Source organism: Ictidomys tridecemlineatus, chromosome 10 (genome assembly GCF_052094955.1).
Source record: "Ictidomys tridecemlineatus isolate mIctTri1 chromosome 10, mIctTri1.hap1, whole genome shotgun sequence".
Lineage (NCBI taxonomy): Eukaryota > Metazoa > Chordata > Mammalia > Rodentia > Sciuridae > Ictidomys > Ictidomys tridecemlineatus.
Window position 1 is genome coordinate 51,812,836 of NC_135486.1, and position 19,168 is coordinate 51,832,003.

Sequence of the window (19,168 nt, forward strand, 5' to 3'; positions counted from 1 at the left end):
CTACCACTATTTTCAAGTAACATGACTGTCCCAGAAAAGTTAATTTAAAAAAAAAAACTGTAATCATTAAAAGAAAATTAAATAAAGTAGATGAATACAAAATTGATATGTAAAGATCAGTATCTTAAAAAGAGTCACTATAAAAAAAACACTGTCTTTTCTAAAAATAAATGAGAAATGGTTAGATAATAAAAGAAAAGCTGAGTACACACACCTGTTAATCCTAGCAATTCAGGAGGATGTGACAGGAAGATTGCAAGTTCGAGGCCAGCCTCAGCCGCTTAGAGAGACGCTGTCTCAAAATAAAAAATAAAAAAGGGCTAGGGATGTAGCTTGGTGGTACAGCACCCTTGGGTTCAATCCCCAATAGGGGGATGAAGCAAAAATAAGAAAAATCCTGTTTTTGATAGTAAAAATGATAAGAACAAAATATTAAGTATCTAGGAATATACCTAAGAAATGTGCAAAGAAATGGAAAAAATTAACTATTGAGAGCAATTAAGGACTTAAATAAGTGGAATCACAACCAGTTCTTGAATAAGTAGTCTACATTTTATATATATGTCATTTCCTATAAATAAGTTTATAATGTTTTGCAATCCCAATAAATTTTTTCCTATTCAAGTTGATTCTAAAGTTCATGTGAAAAAATAAAAGTCCAAGAATACTGAGCAAAAAATCTAAAAAAAAAACCATACATAAAATAAATGTCCAAGAATACTCAGCAAAAAATCTAAAAAAACAAACATACATAATATCTTGCCAGACATTAAAAGATAACATAAAGTCATGCTAAAACAATTTGACATTAGCACATATAAACACTCAGCAGACACAGAAATAGAAAGTTTAGAAGTAACCCCACATATATATATATAGGAATTTAGTCTGTGATGAAGAAAGCATTTTAAATAAATATATAAAAGATGGATTATAGGGCTGGGGATGTGGCTTAAGTGGTAGCGCGCTCGCCTGGCATGCGTGCGGCCCGGGTTCGATCCTCAGCACCACATACAAACAAAGATGTTGTGTCCGCTGAAAACTAAAAAATAAATATTAAAAAAAGTCTTTCTCTCCTCCCTCTCTCTCTTAAAAAAAAAAAAGATGGATTATATTAAATATCACCAGACCAACTAATAGAACCTGGGGAGAAAAAATAGGCTGCAGTTTAACTTCCTTACTTAATCCAAAATAAATTCCAAATATATTGAAGATTTAAACATCTAAAAAAAATAAAGTAAGAAGAATATGTAAGAATTCTCAGACTATAAATTTTAGGTTAGGGACCTAGGCCTTTCCAAGCATGACAAACTCAAGAAGTTATAAAAAGCACAGTTATATATGACCCTTAATTTTTTTTTGAAATCCTGCTTGTTGAACAATATAGAAGCAAAAGCAAAACCCAAACTACAAAAGAAAAAAAATTATAACCAATATAAACAGGGAAGGGAATATTAATACATATAAGACTTTTATATGTATTCTTAATACATATAAAAGTCTTATCAATTAGCAAGAAAACAACTAAAATCCAATAGAAAAACAGGAAAGAAACAATTTAAAGTAATAGTTTTGAACATTGAAAAGTATCTCAACCACACTTATAGATGAAATGCCAACAAAAACAAGGCACAGAGGCACACACACGTAATCCCAGCTACTCACCAGACTAAGGCAAGAGAATAGCAAGTTTGAGGCCAGAATTGGCAATTTCCTGAGACCCTATCTCAAAATAAAAAGTATAAAGAGCCAACCATGAGGCTCAATGGCAGAGTGCCCCTGGGTTGATTCCCCAGGGCTAGCGGGAAAAGAGTTTATTTCTACATATCAGATTACAAAAAATCTGGATGTTTGGTTATATACTGAGTTGGCCAGCATCTGGGAAAGCAAGGACTCTGCTATATTGTTGGGAGAAAGCATAATTTGGCATTACTTTAAAAACTTTAAATGTGCATACCCTATGATCCAGCAATTCCACATTTTAGGCATCTGTCCTAGAAAAACACTTGCAAATTTATACAAACATGCTTGGGATGTTCACTGCAGCATTGTTTTTAAGAGTGAAAACTTAGAAACCATTTAAATGCTCCCAAATGGGAGAACTTGTAAATAAATTATGGTATTGCATAAGAATGAATATTATACATTGGTAAAAAGAAACAAAATATTGAATTCTGTTTGCCTATGTATCAATTAGCCAGATCGGAGAAAAAAAAAAATTTTTTTTTTTCGTGGTACTAGATTGTGAACCCAGGGCAGTCTACTGAGAAATATCCCCAGCCTTTTTAATTTTTATTTTGAAGCAAGGTCTCCCTAAATTGCCCAGGTTGGCCTTAAACTTGTGATACTCCTGGCAGCCTCTGAATAGCTGGGATTATAGGTGTGCACCATTGTGTATGACTCAAAAAAACCCAAAAACTTTTGAGTAGGGGGAAAAAAAAAGATACAAATGATGTATGGAACAATATCAGGAAAATGATGCTAAAGTGTAATTGGAAAAATATTTACATTTTAAAAAACTATATGTGTTAAATACTACTACATATTTCCTATGACAACTGTCTTAAATTAAGAATTTTATTTGAATTCCACCTTTTTTTTTTTAAAACTAATAGTAATCTGTTTTAGAATCCAATTCAGGATCTCATACTTGGAAAATTAAAATTTTAATGTAAAAATAAAAATTTTGAAAGTCAGGAGATGCATAGCATAACAACCAAATTACCATCAAATATTCTTATCACAAAAAGTGCTACTTCTTTCTATTGAATTAGCGGCCCACATTTTTAAGTTGGATATTGGTTGGATCTATTTACATACATCCAGTAACACATAATAAAATTATGTTAAACACATTTCTCTTGGGTGTGAGGAAATATTTTCAAACTGTTAATGGGAATATAAATTATTAAAGTTTTATGGATAATTATTTGATAGTATCTTCCAAATTTTAAATGTAAATACCCTTGTAGCAACTATACTTCTGAGGGTTTATTCAATAAATGAAAAATGAGTGACTACTATTTGGTACAAGGTGTCTTCTGCAGGTAATGAAAATATTCTAAAATTGTGGTGATGACTGTGCATGTTAAGAACCATGAAAGCATATTTTTTAAGTAGATGAATTATCTAATATGTGATTATCTCAATAAACCTGTTCATTTAAAAAAGCAGGACTCTGCAGATAGGCTGCCTACCATGTTAGTATCAGCCTTCACTTTCCAGATTTCTGTTCTGGAGCAAGATATTTAACTTCTGTATGTCTGCTTTTTCATATGCAAAATGAGGAGTAATGGAATAGTAATCTATCTCATGGGGTTGTTGAAGATTAAAGTAATACATATGAAATGCTTAGTAAGTATTCAATACAAGTTGGTTTTCATAATTCTTGAATTTTGGATGGTGTTCTTTAAATAAGCACACAGAGAAGCTCAGATGTAGCTCACAGGAAAAGCACTTGCCTGGCAGTGCAAGGTCCTGGGTTTAATCCCCAGCACCCCAAAACAAGCAAACATATGGTCAAAATGCATCAGATTTAGAGAATAGGACTAGAAGGGTAAGAGAATAAGCCACACCACATAAATGAAAACAGAAAAAATTAAGAGGTGTAAAGACTAGTAAAGAAAAACTCAGGAGTATATAAAACTTTCCCATATAAAAAAATCTCACATCATGTTTGTCTTATGTTATAACTGTTCTGTATTGCGCAGAATTAGAAAAAACTTTAGAAACAGTCCAAGAAGGAGTGATGTGCCTGGGAGAGAGGGCAGTGGATAGAGCTTGGACAGGGCTGCTTCAGAGTCATAAAGACCAAAGTTTTCTGTACGTGTGAATCATGCAGACTTTCCATAATGGTTCTTCCAAAATCTAACAGAATTCTTATTTAGCTATTTCTTATATTCATTTGACCTTGTATTCAACATCTACCAAGCCAAGAAACACAACATTTTACTTTCAATGAGATAAAAATTTTAAATTGCATGTCAGGTGTTTCTGTACATTTTCTTGATGCTTAAAAAAAAAAAAAAAAAAGTTTAAGACGCATTTTTTTCATTCTACAAAACATGAACATATTTTACTTTTTAAAATTATCATAAAGTTGAGAGTTTGGGGGTAGGGCATATTACCGGGCATGTCTTTATTTGATGAGAAACCCACTTCTATTATTGTATTGAAAATTTTTGCTTTATAATACTTTATGAAGGCTGGGTTTGTGGCTTAGTGGCAGAGCGCTTGCCTAGCATATGTGAGGCACTGAATTTGATTCTCAGCACCACATATCAATAAATAAAAATAAAGGTCCACTGACATTTAAAAATATTTTTAAAAGAACAAAAATAGGAATAATTATATCAAGTTATAAATTTGATAGGAGAAAAATTACATTATTCTTAAAGTTAATATTTTCTTGTCCAATTTTCATTCCTTTGATTCTTACCTGCCCAATGAGTTTTTTAAAAATGTAAAAAATATAAAAGGAGAGGTTGGGTGTAGTTCAGTGGTGCAGTGCTTGACAATGTCTAAGGCTTTGAGTTTGATCCTCAGCACCTCCAAAAAATAAAAATAAAAATAAAAAAGGAAAGGAAATATAATTTCATGTTATATGTTTTCTTCTTTTGGATAAAGAAAATACTTCCCTTGGTGATAAAGTTAAACATTTTCCCCCCACTTATTTCCATGCAAAATTCCAAACTGATTTGATACTGCCAAATCAAATTTGTTTAATGTCAACTATCTTCATGGTTACAGAATGATGACTGGCTTTCTACTGGTTTAAAGTTACCCAAAAAACCCATAAAATTTTCTAGGTCACTAAAATAGGACCTGAGCAGCAGTACTGAATTAAAGAAATGAAACTGTTACACAAATATAAAAGAATACATATCAACTTTATTGCATTGAGCAACTGTTTACTTCCTTTCACATGAAAAAAATTTAGCATACACATACCTGTGGAACCATTGCAACCCTCTGGTTTCTTTTAGGTGACTTTGTATTTATTTGTCTGTCATCTTCATCAGAAAAGAGTCGACTTCGTTTTGAATTTCTAAAAGGCTATGATATAAATTTTTTATTTAATGAAAAAGCAGAATACTCCTCATTTTTGTTCCAAAATATAATCCTATATTTGGAAAACACAGCTAACTCTGGATTATCAACAGTAATGAAAGGACTAAGTATGAGTATTACAAAGTACATAAAGCCACATAATCTTAGATTTAGAAAACAAAAAATATATATTTATGCAATGTATTCACAAATGCAATACTTCTCTGATTAAACTAAAACTAAAACCTAAGCTCCTTAATAGTCTGGAAGCCTTAGATGATGAAGATAGGAAAACAAATTCTGGAAATTCCAGTTCAAATTATATTGGTTAATACCAGTTGGGTGAATTACATGTCTGCTGCATAAAGTTGGGCTGGAACAAACACATTAAATGACTCTAGAATAATATGCCTAAATGTATATAATATTATACTAGATCAGCTGTCAAAATTATTAATTGAATTTCCACTTGTAAGAAAAAACAAGATACTTGAAAACATTCTTTAAAACAAACAAAAAAATTAAGTAGCAAAAGTACATAATATACTAATGGGTAATATTTTTTTCAAAATTTATAGTTCACCTTAGGTTTAGAGGTTTCATGAATAAACACAACAGAAATAAGACCCACATCCTTTTCTAAAAGATTTCCCTCCACTCAGGAAAGATTTTCAGGCCTATTTGTGAGGGAAATGGGTACACAGAGCTAACAAAATTTGGTCAGTAACCAACAGACCAAATTAAAATTAAACCCACTGTGTCTTTACACTTCAGAGCCCATATTTAAATTCCTTCTACCATATCCCCCTTCTCTGACCATGAGCAGAGAGGAGGAAGAGAATGATGAAACTGATGCAATGGAACTAAAAAATTCCCTACATTCACTGTGGCTACTACCCAGGCTACTGCTGCTGTCCATCCAAGTTCTAGACTTGTCTGATGATTGACCCCTAAAACCTGTTAGCTACCTGACTGGGCAGGCGAGAGACAGAGATCTGAAAATTGTTAGTCATGAAATTTAATGCTCATTTCTACTTTTCACCTCCAAATGCACTAATCCTTGACAAGATTTTAATACCTAACACTTATTTATATATCTTGCTGCAGGAACAAGAGTCACAAGAAACTTTTTATGTATCTATTAAAAAGTAAGACTTTTGCTTAGCATAATATTCTCCAACACCATTCATTTACGAGCAAATGCCAAAATTTTATTCTCTTTTAATGCCGAGTAATATTCCACTGTGGGGGCTGGGATACGGCTCAAGCGGTAGGGCACTCGCCTGGCATGCGTGCGGCCAGGGTTCGATCCTCAGCAACACATACAAACAAAGATGTCGTGTCCACCGAAAACTAAAAAATAAATATTAAAATTCCTTCTCTCTCTCTCTTAAAAAAAATAAAAATTCCACTGTGTATATATAGCAGTTTCTTTTTTTTAATTGATTTTTAAATTTTTTTAAATACACGACAGCAGTGGAATGCACTACAATTCTTATTACACATATAGAGCACAATTTTTTGTATCTCTGTATATAAAGTATGTTCACGTCAATTTACAGCACAGTTTCTTTATCCATTCAGCTATTGATAGGCATCTATGTTGGTTCCACAGTTTAACTATTGTGCATTCAGCTCCTATAAACATTGGTGTGGCTATGTCACTATAGTATGCTGATTTTAAGTCCTTTAAGTATAGATAAGGGGTGGGATACCTGGGTTAAATGGTGGTTCCATTCCAAGTTTTCTGAGGAATCTCCATACTGCTTTCCAAAGTGGTTATACCCATTTGCAGTCCCACCAGCAATGAATGAGTGTACCTTTTCCCCCACATCCCCAAAAACTAAAGGCCAAATATTTTCTCTGATTAGTGGATGCTGATCTATGATTAGAATGGTACATGGGAAGAATGGAGGAACTTTGGAAGGGACGAAGGGGAGGGGAAGGAGGGATTATGAGGGTGGGAAAGATGGTGGTATGAGATGGATATGATTACCCTAGGTACACGTATGATTGCACAAATGGTATGTCTACACTGTGTACAACCGGAGAATTGAAATGTTGCGCTCCATTTATGTATGATGAATTGAAATGCATTCTGCTGTCACGTATAACTAAGTAGAACAAATTAAAAAAAAAATAAGACTTTTGGCTGTTGCTGGGGTTTTGTTTGTTTTTTTCCTATTTAAATAAACTACAATTCTTTTTAAAATACTTAATTATGACCAGATATCACTGACTACAGATAATTTATCTAAGGTCAAATACTGTTCAATCACCCTTTACTTAAAGACTCAAATTCTTGTGGTTATAACAAAACCTTGGACATTTTTTCCTGTCTTATAAGAATTTATACAGGACAACAATAAAAGTTAGCTATGATCATTAAAGTCTAAGAAAAACGCATTCCTTACCATTTCCACAGCAGGGCCTGTATTTCTGCCTTTCCAAACAGGGGTTTTCTGTAAAGAACTGTACTTTTCATTCCATGTGTTAGATAAGCTTCCCTCTGTAATGAATAATTAATACTAATAAAATTTAAGTTTAGTTCAAAGGATTTCATACCATGAGCACTATCTATTTAATGGTAGCAATATATATGAAATATACACCCATGTGGAAAAAATACAATAGTAATAATTTTAGTTTATTTTGAATAAAAAATCTTATCTATATTTTTCTGTTCAATTCCCTTAATAATTTGATAAAGTGATACATCTTGAAAGTATTGAATTTCTATACTGAAACATATAGCATCTTTTCCCCTTTCTTTTTGTTTTTTAATAATTCCTCCACTTCAGTTGCCAAAACTATCTCTTCCTTCAACTCTAACTCCTAATTTAGGACACACATTTTTTTGCTTCAGTATGTGGAACCCTTGGGGCTGGGTTTGTGGCTCAGTGGTAGAGTGCTTGCCTAGCATGTGTGAAGTACTGGTTTTGATCCTCAGTACCACACATAAATAAATGTGGAACCCTTGATATATGAAAATAAAATTAATGTGATGTTTCTGTTTTTCTTAATTTAAGAAAAGGTCTATGGAGTTGTATACAACCAGGAAGAATTCAAACAAGTGATTGATTAAATATATTATAAAAATAAAAGGGAGTGAGTTTAATTTTTGTAGAAAGGTATATTTAAATATGTAGAGATTCTTAGAAAACTGGGATGAGTATAGATAGGATAATTATTTTTAGTCTCTTCTAGTTGCTCATCAGTAATTTCTAAAAGAAATTTATTTTAGTTGTAGTTGGAAACAATACCTTTTTAAAAATTTATTGTTATGTGGTGTTGAGGATCGAACCCAGGTGGCTACAACCGCAGCCCCTGTATAATTCTTCTTCTTTTTTTAAAAAAAAAATTTATCTATTTATTTCAGTTGTAGTTGGACACAATATCTCCATTTCACTTGTTTACTTTTATGTGGTGCTGAGGATCAAACCCAGGGCCTCATGCGTGCTAGGCTAGCACTCTACCACTGAGCCACAACCCCAATCCCTGTATGATTCTTTTTTAAAAACAAAATAGGGCTAGGGGTGTGACTCAGTGGTACAGTGCTTACCTAGTGTGTATGAGGCCCTAGGTTTGATCCCCAGTACTGTGAACAAATAAATAAAAAAACATACACACATACAAAATAAATAAAACATAGCCAGGCATGGTAGTGTACACCTATTGCTGCAGCTACTTGGGAGGATACTTTGAGTCCAGGGGTTCAAAGTTAGTCTGAGCAAGATAGGGAGACCTGTCTCCAAAAAAGAAAAGAAAGAAAAATGGATTTAATATTGGGAGAAAAAGATTAGAATATTTTTTCAGATATCTATCTATCTATCTATCTATTTTGCAGGATGGAGGCCAATACTAGGGATTGAATCCAGGGCCTCATACACACTAGGAAAGTTTTCTACCATTGCTCTATAATCCTAACCCCCTAGGTTGACTGATCTATCTAGATATTTGTGTGTTTGTGTGTGTGTATGTGTGTGTGTGCGCACACATGTGTGTATATGAGTGATACTGGGTACTAAAGCTAGGGCACTCTACCCTGAGCTCTACTCCCATCCCTTTTTTATTTTTATTTTGAGACACAGTTTTACTAAATTGCATGAGGCTGGCCTTGAAATTTGCGATCCTCTTGCCTCAGTATCCTGAGTCACTGGGATTACAGGCATGGGCACTCAATCCTACATGTATATTTTAAGAAGGACAAAAGAAAAGAGGTGGAGGGTGTGGGATATAACTCAGTGACAGAGTACGTGATGAGGTCCTGGGTTCAATCCCCAGCACCAAAAAAAAAAAAAAAAAGAGTGATGGAATTGATCTGCTTAGGCAAACCAACCAAGGTATTCTAGAAGATAAGTTGTCCAAAAAGGTCTTCATTTGATAAATCACTACAAAGCACAACACAGTAGCTTTAAAGACACAAAGGACTAATAAATTTTGAGAATATTTAGCTTGGTTCCCAATTTATTTACCTAGTAGAATCTTAACCAAGAGATAAAATTTAAAATGAACCATATTAAGAGGGCTAGTTTACTGTACCTATTCAAAAGAAATAATGAGATCAAGGAATGTCATCTAGCTTTTTCTCATTAAGAGAAAAGTACTATTCTTCTTTTATTGCAGGGAACTTGCTTTATTACTTAGAAGAAAAGATAAACCATTATGCAAACATACAGCTCAGCACAGGTTTAATAAATGCTTTAAATTTATATAAGATCTTTCTAGAATGTGTAGTTTGGAGTTTTTAAAATAATTTTAAGAAAAAAACTTTTCTTAATTTCTAATAATTCAGGACAATTTATATGTTCTAAAAGCTTATGAATTTCAAGTTATCAGTAAAAATCAATAGCTAGAATAAATAATAACTTAGAAGGAAAGAGAAATAGTATCAAAATTAATTTTATTAATTAAATTTCTAGGTTATAAACATCCCCCAAAACAATATAATTCTTACCTTTTAAACTGACAAGGGCTTTTGCTGAAGAGCCTGCAATAAAAAACAAAACAAATTAATAATCATTTCAAAAATCAAAGTGAGAAAAAACATGATTTGAGGGTAAAAGTAATCCATTTCATTTGAGCAATGTTGAGTTTGAAATGATGCTGCTATGTGCAATTAGAAATAAGTAGATGGCTAGACATAGTGCACACACCAATAATCCAAGCTACTTGGGAGGATCACAAGTTCAAGGCCAGTCCTGGCAAACTTAGAGAGACGCTGTCTCCAAAAAAACCAAACCAAATCAAACAAAAAAACAAAACCCAAACAAACAAACAAAAAACAAGGAGGGAGGCTGAGGATAAAGTTTAAGGGTAAAGTGCCCCTGGGTTCTATCTATCCAAGAAATAACTAGTATACAATTCAACTATAAACTAGAACTCAAATAGGGTAAGAAAAAATTGGAGAGACATCTGGGAGTCTTGTTAAAAGCTGTGAGAGTTGGAAACCATTCCCAGACAGGAAAATGTAGAAAGAGAGGGAAAAAGAAGAATAGGGACAGAAGTAATTTTGGATCTTAACTCAAAATGCTTTGATGGGCTGGAGATACCGCTCAGTTGGTAGAGTGCTTGCCTAGAATGCACAAGGTCCCGGGTTCAATCCCTAGCACTGCTTAGGGGCAGGACGGTGTACTTTGATGCTAAAGAAAAGAGAAACTGAAATGACATTTATTCAGGAAAAATTAGAAGAGGTAATGGAGTAGAAAAGCAAAATGGAAATGATTTCAGAGACTGTCATAGCAGGCCATAAGTCCCTAGAAAGTCTAGAATGTAGGTATGCGTGACACTTAAAAAAGAAGTGCAGAACAAACAAAAGGGGCTAGCATAAACCTGAAGGGATTCACTAGATAAAACAAACTTTAGGGTATATTAGAATAACCAGGAAGCTCCTCATAATGCAGAATCCATACTATTAATAAAGCTTTTCAGAGGAGGTAACCCACTTTGAGAAACTGAGCTTTTGGTTTTGGTGTGAATAAAGGACAATATCTATAGATGAAAGGTGCAGGAGAATCAATATGGAAAATGTGTTAAAGTGTAATGACCAAAGGTAGTAAAGTCACAGACAGGAAGAGTTGGGGAAGAATGCCATAAAATCTTGCTAAAAACTTCAAACAAAACAACACAACTGAAAAGCAGCAAAGTAGACAGTGCCCATATCATTGCAGCTAGTAAGAGAAATACAGTTCATTTGAGGAAAAAGTAGTAACCATTCACTCATGCAGTGAGTATGTATTGAGAGCTAACTGCCCATCAGTCTCTGCTCCGGACAACAGGGATACCACAGAAAGCAAAACAGTCCTGTTCTTCTGAAACTTACATATCTACTGAGAGGAGATAAACAAATACACAACAGGTGATGGTGAACACTCTGGGAAAAAGTACAGCAGGATAAAAGGGCCAGTGAGTGTGGGAGTAGGGGAAGGGTAGACTATTTTTATATGAAATGCTCATGATTAGCTGTTCTGAAAGGTAATGTTGGAACAGGGATCTGAAGGAAGAAGTATAAGCCACAAGGATATCTATTTCTGTTCCATGAACACAGGAACCATATCTTACAGATTCTGACCTACCATCTTTTTTAACCTTTTCTTAGAGGCAGTATGGCCTAGTAGTCAAAATAACAGGTTCTAGGTTGACACTAGTTGTGTTTGAATCTTGGCTCTGACACTTTAGCAATGTTACCTCCCCCAAATTACTTAACCTCTCTGTGCTGTTTCTTCATGTGCAAATAAGTGAGTGAGTTAACATATATATGTAAAAGTGTACTCAGCACATGGCTAATTTTCATAGTGGTTACTATTAATATTATTTTGATCAATTTATAAAATCTTTTTAAGTTAAGAGCATGAATTTTAGGGCTGGGGATGTGACTCAAGCGGTAGCGGCTTGCCTGGCATGCGTGCACCCGGGTTCGATTCTTAGCACCACATACAAAAAAAGATGTTGTGTCCGCCGAAAATTAAAAAATAAATATTAAAAAAATTATTTAAAAAAAAAAGCATGAATTTTAAAGGCAAGTAAATCTGATTTAGAATCCTACACTAACTGGATATTCATTCAACCAATATTTACTGAATGTTTGCCATAGCACTGTTTTGTATTGTTTGGGGTGCTGGGGATCAAACCCAGGGCCTCATGCATGCTAAGCAAGTGCTCTGCCACTGAGCAACAGCAACTGTTTTAGTGACTGAGGTTACCCCAAGGAACAAGACAGACAAAGCTTCTGCTTTCAGGGAGTTTATATTTTAGTGGAAAGAGACATTCAATAAACAAGTATATAAATAATAATTATAGTTTGTGGCAATTGTTATTAAGGAAATAAATAGGGTGATGTTTATGTGGGGGAAGTTACTTTATATAGAGTAGTTAGGGAAGGCTTCTCTGAGGTAGTAACATCTGAAAAGAGCTAGCTATTAGAGCACAGGAAGTCAAAGCATGTATGGGCAGAAGAAACAGGGGAAAAGCCCTGAAAAAACAGCTTAGAATATAAAAACAATATGAGAGGAGAGGGGTGCTGGGGGAAAGAATTATTGTACAAGGAAAGAGTATAAGAGAAAAGGTCAGAGGGGAAGCCAGGTGTTATGCATAGAACTGGGAATGCAGTATAAAGAAAAATAGAAACAGGGCTGGGGATGTGGCTCAAGCGGTAGCGCGCTCGCCTGACATGCGTGCGGCCCGGGTTCGATCCTCAGCACCACATACCAACAAAGATGTTGTGTCCGCCGAGAACTAAACAATAAAACATTAAAAAAAAAAAATTCTCTCTCTCTCTCTCTCTCCTCTCTCAAAAAAAAAAAAAAAAGAAAAAAAAGAAAAATAGAAACAGTACCTGCTCTAATCTGGTTAGGCTACTAACTGAATTATCACATAAACAAGCATGAAACTGCAACTGTGACAGCTGCCACTAAGAAGTTACACAGTGGTACCAAAAGATTTAAAAACATAACCTCATCCAAGAGGATAGAAAAATAACTCACTGAAGTTCAAAATGGGATCTAAGTGATAAATAGAAGTTAACAGGAAGTGAGGGGAGAAAAAGTATTCCAGTTGAGAATAGCATGTGCAAAGGCCCTGCAGAAAAGACAGCCTGGTGAGAATGAGAAAGGTTCAATGTAACTCAAAGGGATAGAATGATAGGGTGATACATAGTGAAGCTGGAGAGATAGGGAGTAGCCACATCACAAATAGCCTCATAGCTAGCTACAAATGGGTTTTAAACAGGAGGATGACATGCATACATTTTGAAAGGATCCCCCCTGACCTGTATATGAGGGGAGGGAGTAGATTAATGGAAAGCTGAAGTAATTAGTGTACAAAAGAGATGATGACAACTTGGGCTAGGTGATGGTAAGAAGCAAGCACAATTGAGAGATATTTAGATCGTAAAAGTTCCAAGACTTGGGGTGGTGGCTCAGTGGTAGAGCACTCGCCTAGGCACTGGGTTCAATCCTTAGCACCACATTAAAATAAAGGTATTGTGTCCAACTACAAATAAAAAATAAATATGTTTTTAAAAAAGTTCCAAGTCTTAGCATAGGTTTAAACAGGTGAAATTAAAGAGAGGGAAGTGCCAAAGATAAACTCTAGGTTTCTGCTCTGCCAGCTAAATGCAAAGTGGAACCATTCATTAAGACAAGAACCAAAGAAAGTTATCTATATCCTGGGGTGGGATTATGAACCTGTGAAGTTTGAAGGGGCCTATGAAGTATCCAAGAGATATGAAACAACAAGAGATTATCAAGAACAAGAGGAGGGCTGGGGATGTGCCTCAAGCGGTAGCGCGCTTGCCTGGCATGCGTGCGTGCGGCCCAGGTTCGAGCCTCAGCACCACATACCAACAAAGATGTTGTGTCCGCCGAAAAAAAAAAAAACCAAAATAAATAAATAAATTCTCTTTAAAAAAAAAAAAAAAAAAAAAGAACAGGAGGAGCTCAAAGGAAAAGACCTGGGCTAAAGATAGCTTCAGTTTCCTCGAATACTTGCATCAATTCAAATGAAGATTAAATTAATAAATTTTGCACAGCATCTGGTTCCTAGGTAAGTACTCTATTAATTATAGCTTTTATTATTGATAATGTTACAATGGCTATTAATATATTAGCTAGCTCCCTAGACTAAATTTGGCCAAAAAAAAATTGCTATTTCCAGTATTAAATTGAAATCACTTTTCCTTTTCAAGATCCTGTCCATTTTAATTAATAATGCCTACTACTCTACATTTGGTTCCATGTAAGTCAAGTATTTATGTATATATGATAACCAGGTAAAGCAATTCTAGCTTTCAACAAAGCTATAGTCTGACTAAATAAGGCATATACCACACAAACATGCATGTCCCTGCCCAACACACCAATGTACCAAGGGATGTCACACAGTAATATAAATGATTAAGTTATTCAGTTTAAGAATGTAGCTGGAACTTGAACCTTGTATAAATTCCAAGTCTTTACAAAGAACCACAGTAAGAAAAAGTTTTTCATATGGTAAGCACACTATGATTATTAGGCCCACCTAAATCACAATCAACTGTATTCTCCAAAAAAGAAACAATAAAATTCATGGATGGTCTACAGTTGTGCCCTGTCCAATACAGTAGCCACCAGCTATTTAAAATTGATTAATTAAAATTTAAAATTTCATTCCTCTGTAGCCACATTTAAAGTGTTCCACATATGGCTAATGGCCACCCTACTAAGCATTGCAAAAGAAAACATTTCCATTACTGACAAAGTTCTTTTGGGATTTAGTGCTAGTCTAGATCACATTTAAAACCCAAACACTTTGAATATAAACTTTTCACAGCTTGGCAACCTAAACTTTGAACTTCAGAACATATGAAGAACATATGTCCTCACAAAATAATGAGCATTGGCAATATCTTGAGCTCTCATTTTTAAAGTCTGCCTTGTGTGCAGATAGATTTAATAGTGAGTAAGCTTTTTGTTATACTAAAACTCTCTCCAAGTGATACATATACACGAACTTCAGTGAGTGGGGATTCTGGACCATTTTTGTAACTAACTCAAATGCAATACCTGCCTTTCCGTATAATTTATGCAATACTGAAAATTACAAACTTTAGTTTCATTATCCTTAAACTATATATGTATATATGATAACCAGGTAAAGCAATTCTAGCTTTGATGCGCAGTCCACACAAATATGAGTATCCCTGTCTTAAGAGGCGGGGGTAAGTAAGCACGGATAAATGAGGGAATGCCCAGGAGTGGGTGTCAGGCAGAGAACTGTATATGTATGCTGTCTGTGCTGGTCATCTCCATGTGTAAAGACACCCCCATGATTCTTAAGACACATCCTAACAGAAGAAAGTCTGTGGGATGGGGGCTACCTTGAACACTGTGTGTCCAGTCTGGATTATCTCCAGAAAGGTCCACAGCCACCTGTGGTCCCAGGGGAAGGGGCCAACCCTCTTGACACGGAAACACTTCCAGGAGTGGACGCGATTGGGGGGGGGGGAGCAGTGAAGATCACAATGCCTGTAGAAGCAGGAGCTGTCAAGATCAGAGGCTGGGACAAGAAGAGGGGGCTGTGACCACCCAATGCCCAGCCCAAGCCCTCTCCCGGCCCCCGGACAGGCGAGTTACATAACCCCGGCGGGCGTCTCTCGGCGCCGGGCGAGTGGTGCAGGAGGCGAAGACAGCCCCCGCGTCCGGGGGCTGCTCTTTCCCCACCTCCGCCGGGGGCCGGAGTCCGGCCAGGGGAGCAGCCACCGCCTCCGCCCGGCACAGGCTGGACTCCCGGGCTTTCGGTTTCCGGCCCTGGCGCTCGCACAACCCCAGAAACCAACACACAGACACCATAACAAAGGCGGCGACGCGGCGGCAACACCGGAGTAGGAGGACTAGGGGACCACGGTGGAGCTGGCAGTCAGCCCACCTACCCGCCGGAGGGCACGGCCGCCTATTCCAGCCGGTGCAGCCCCGGGGCAGGCGGCCGGCGGGAAGAAGGGGGTTCTTTGAGGTGCTACTCACTCTCGTCAGGCAACTGGTCGAGCTCCGCCATCTTGAACGAGCCGCGCCGCTTTTTCAAAGGCTGCCCGCCGCGGTGCATTGTGGGGCGGAGACTGTCTTTGCGAGGGAGGTTCGAATGCGGAGCTCGCTGCCCGCGGCGCCGCGCCGCGCTGCTCCCGCCGCGGCTGGCTGAGGCGGGCCCGGCTCCGCCTGCGCCTGCCCGGGAAGCGGGTGCGCCGGGTGGCCGCGCCTCGCCCTCCGCCCTCACCCCCGCCCCGGGCCGGAGGGTGAGGGGAGGGAGGCCGCGCGGAGAGGCCCGGCGCCCGAGCGCGGGGGGCGCAGCGCCAGCTCCAGAGTCCCGCCCGGGCCGCGCCGCCCGCCCGCCTGTCCTCTCCGGGGCTCGCTCCCGGCGCGCGTTTCGCCGCTCGCGCTGCAGCTGTGGGAACTGCAGGCTGTTTGTTCCGAGAAGGGAACGGGAGTAAGGCCCCGGCGGGCCGAGGCTTGAGGCAGGGAGGGGGCACCTGTGGCCTCCACACGGGAGAAGAGCCCTTGGTTGTTGATCACGTTACGCCAGCGGAGCTTTCCATGAAGTCAAGTATTCTCGGTTCCCCAGACCCACGTTTCTCAGGCTCCTCGGTCACCCCCAGCCGCGAGCTTAGCTGCTGCAGCCACCTAGCGTGTGGGTCCAAGACTCGGGATCTCGGCGGCCTCTGGTGAGCCGGGGACTCTAGCTCCTGAAGATTGGAAAATGAGCTCCCCTTGCAGCCCGGAAAGAGAGACCTTGAGAGGTCGTGAAGTTAGTCATTTAGGCAGGCAGCTAAGAACTGTTCTGCTCAGCCTGTGCATCCTTTTGACAATGGTCCGTGCAGGGAACTGGGAGAGAACTACAAAATGACTAACTGATGGCTTCCTGGGGATACATACTAAAACTAACAGTGGCACTACATGGTGATTAAGTACCTTGATCTAAATGTAATGAGGAAACTGGATGAGAATTGATCCCTTATTGAAAGAAGTCCAGCAAAAGATTTCACAAATTCCTGTTTGTAACACTTTCCAGTAATAAACCACTGTTTGTGTTTTTTTTTTTTTTTTTTTACAATTTCTTCAACAAATGTTTTTGAGTAACAAGCCTTTTCTCCAGGAATTTATGGAGAATAAGAGGTAGGACAGTTAAGAACTGAAAAAAACCACATGATGAATTCCAGAAAATCAAAGAAGTTAAAAAGATGATACATTGAGATGAGAACAGAGCAAACAGGCCAGCGGAGGCTAAGAAATTGAACTTGCTGTGAGCATTGTAGCAATGACGAAGTCACATTTTATTTTATTTTTATTTTTATTTTTTTAAAGAGAGTGAGAGAGAGAGAGAATTTTTAATATTTATTTTTTAGTTCTCGGCGGACACAACATCTTTGTTGGTATGTGGTGCTGAGGATCAACCCGGGCCGCACGCACTCCAGGCGAGCGCGCTACCGCTTGAGCCACATCCCCAGCCCCACGAAGTCACATTTTAAATAACAGGGTTGGCGTGTTTCCATTTGTTTTAGAATAAAACTTTTGAGAAATGGATTGAAGGGGAACAAGATGAGAGTTTGGAAACCAGGCAGGAGGAAGTCTTTTGGGGCAAGCCAAGAACAGCAGAGAGGTGTCTCTTCAACTGGCTGAAGAAATTCAGAAGTTGTGTGGAGGCCTGTTTGGGATTCTGGCTGATAGTTGAGTTGTATAATCTCAGACAAGTTTGCTTCTTGACTTAATTCTGAGTCCCTCAACTTTTCATCTGTAAAATGCAGGTAATAAGAGGGTTAAATGAGTTGATAGATGTAAAGACCTTATAATAGCTACTAGCACGCAGCAGTTAGCCACTACTACCTTTGGCACTGGGTAGAATGTGACACATTGCTGGGGGATGCAATCCACCTCTCAAAGAAACAAGGAAGTATGGGAAAAAAGAGCTTGCTGAGTCACTCTGGTGTGAGGAAGAGAGTCTGATTAGTGAAGCCATGGATAACTGAGTACTGGGATAGTGTAACAATAGTCCACTTTATGCTTTGGATATATTCCTTAGTGCTTTGCCACTACAATTTATTTTTAAAACGGTCTTTTTTTTCTCTTCCTCTGTCCCTGCTCCTTCCTAATCTCACTCTGGTCCATAACCCCAGAGGAAACAGAATTACCTTTCTTCCCAGTTTTAGACAGATTTATCTGTCCTGGAGCACATACCTACCATAGGAATGAAGTCATCCAGACTTTGGGGATGGTACTAGAAGGTCTCAGAAATGACTATCTCCCAAATTAACAAGTGAATTACAACTCCCAACAGAGTGTTACCGCTGTTGACTGGTGATGAGTCCTTGCTTCCCCAATGTTGAAGAATAACACCAGAGAAGCACACCGAGGCAAGGTCAGAGTAGAAATTAGAAGTTTATCAAAGGACAGCAGAAAAGACTTCTCCCGGGCTGGGGTTATGGCTCAGTGGTAGAGCACTCACCTTGTACATGCAAGGCCCTGGGTTCAAGCCTCAGCACCACATATAAATAAATAAAATAAAGGTATTGTGTCCAACTACAACTATAAAAAAATATATTAAAAAAAAAAAAAAAGAGAAAAGACTTCTCTTTTTTTTTTTTTTTTTAATATATTAAAAAAAAAGGGGACCCAAGAGGTGGAATCCGTGGAAGTGTGGTTGTTTCCCCTTTTTATAGTTCTTTCAGTGATGGAATGTAGGTTGGAAGGCCCAAGGGGTGGGACACAGGTGGGCCAAAGAAGTAATCTGGGCAGGAGGGACTTCATTAACACTTCTTTGGGGGGCTGGGGATGTGGCTCAAAGGGTATCGCGCTCGCCTGGCATGCGTTCGGCCTTGGTTCGATCCTCAGCACCACATACAAACAAAGATATTGTGTCCGCCGAAAACTAAAAAATAAAAATATTTTTAAAAATTCTCTCTCAAAAAAAAAAAAAAAACCACTTCTTTGGAATGGGCTATCTTCAAATCTGCTGGGGCTGTTCATTAACATTTCTTTGGGATGGACTTTGGGCCTAGGGCTTTTCTTGGGACTTCATTAACATTTTAAGAGTTGCTCAACTTTTTCGGAAATTCATTCTCAACATGGCCTCCATTTTAGATTTCACTCGATATTAG

General features: G+C 37.7%; 1 protein-coding gene across 1 annotated transcript in view; it reads right to left on the minus strand.

The window, feature by feature from the left end:
* Positions 1-16,255, minus strand: part of Lin9 (lin-9 DREAM MuvB core complex component) — a 67,977-nt gene extending 51,722 nt beyond the window's left edge. Inside the window, exons 1-4 of the mRNA XM_005326541.3 lie at positions 16,047-16,255; positions 10,007-10,039; positions 7,464-7,558; positions 4,951-5,055 (exon numbers count right to left, since the gene is read on the minus strand). Coding sequence (XP_005326598.1) covers positions 4,951-5,055; positions 7,464-7,558; positions 10,007-10,039; positions 16,047-16,125 — 312 coding nt within the window. The 5' untranslated portion in view covers positions 16,126-16,255. The remainder of the gene's footprint in view (positions 1-4,950; positions 5,056-7,463; positions 7,559-10,006; positions 10,040-16,046) is intronic.
* Positions 16,256-19,168: the final 2,913 nt, after the last annotated feature.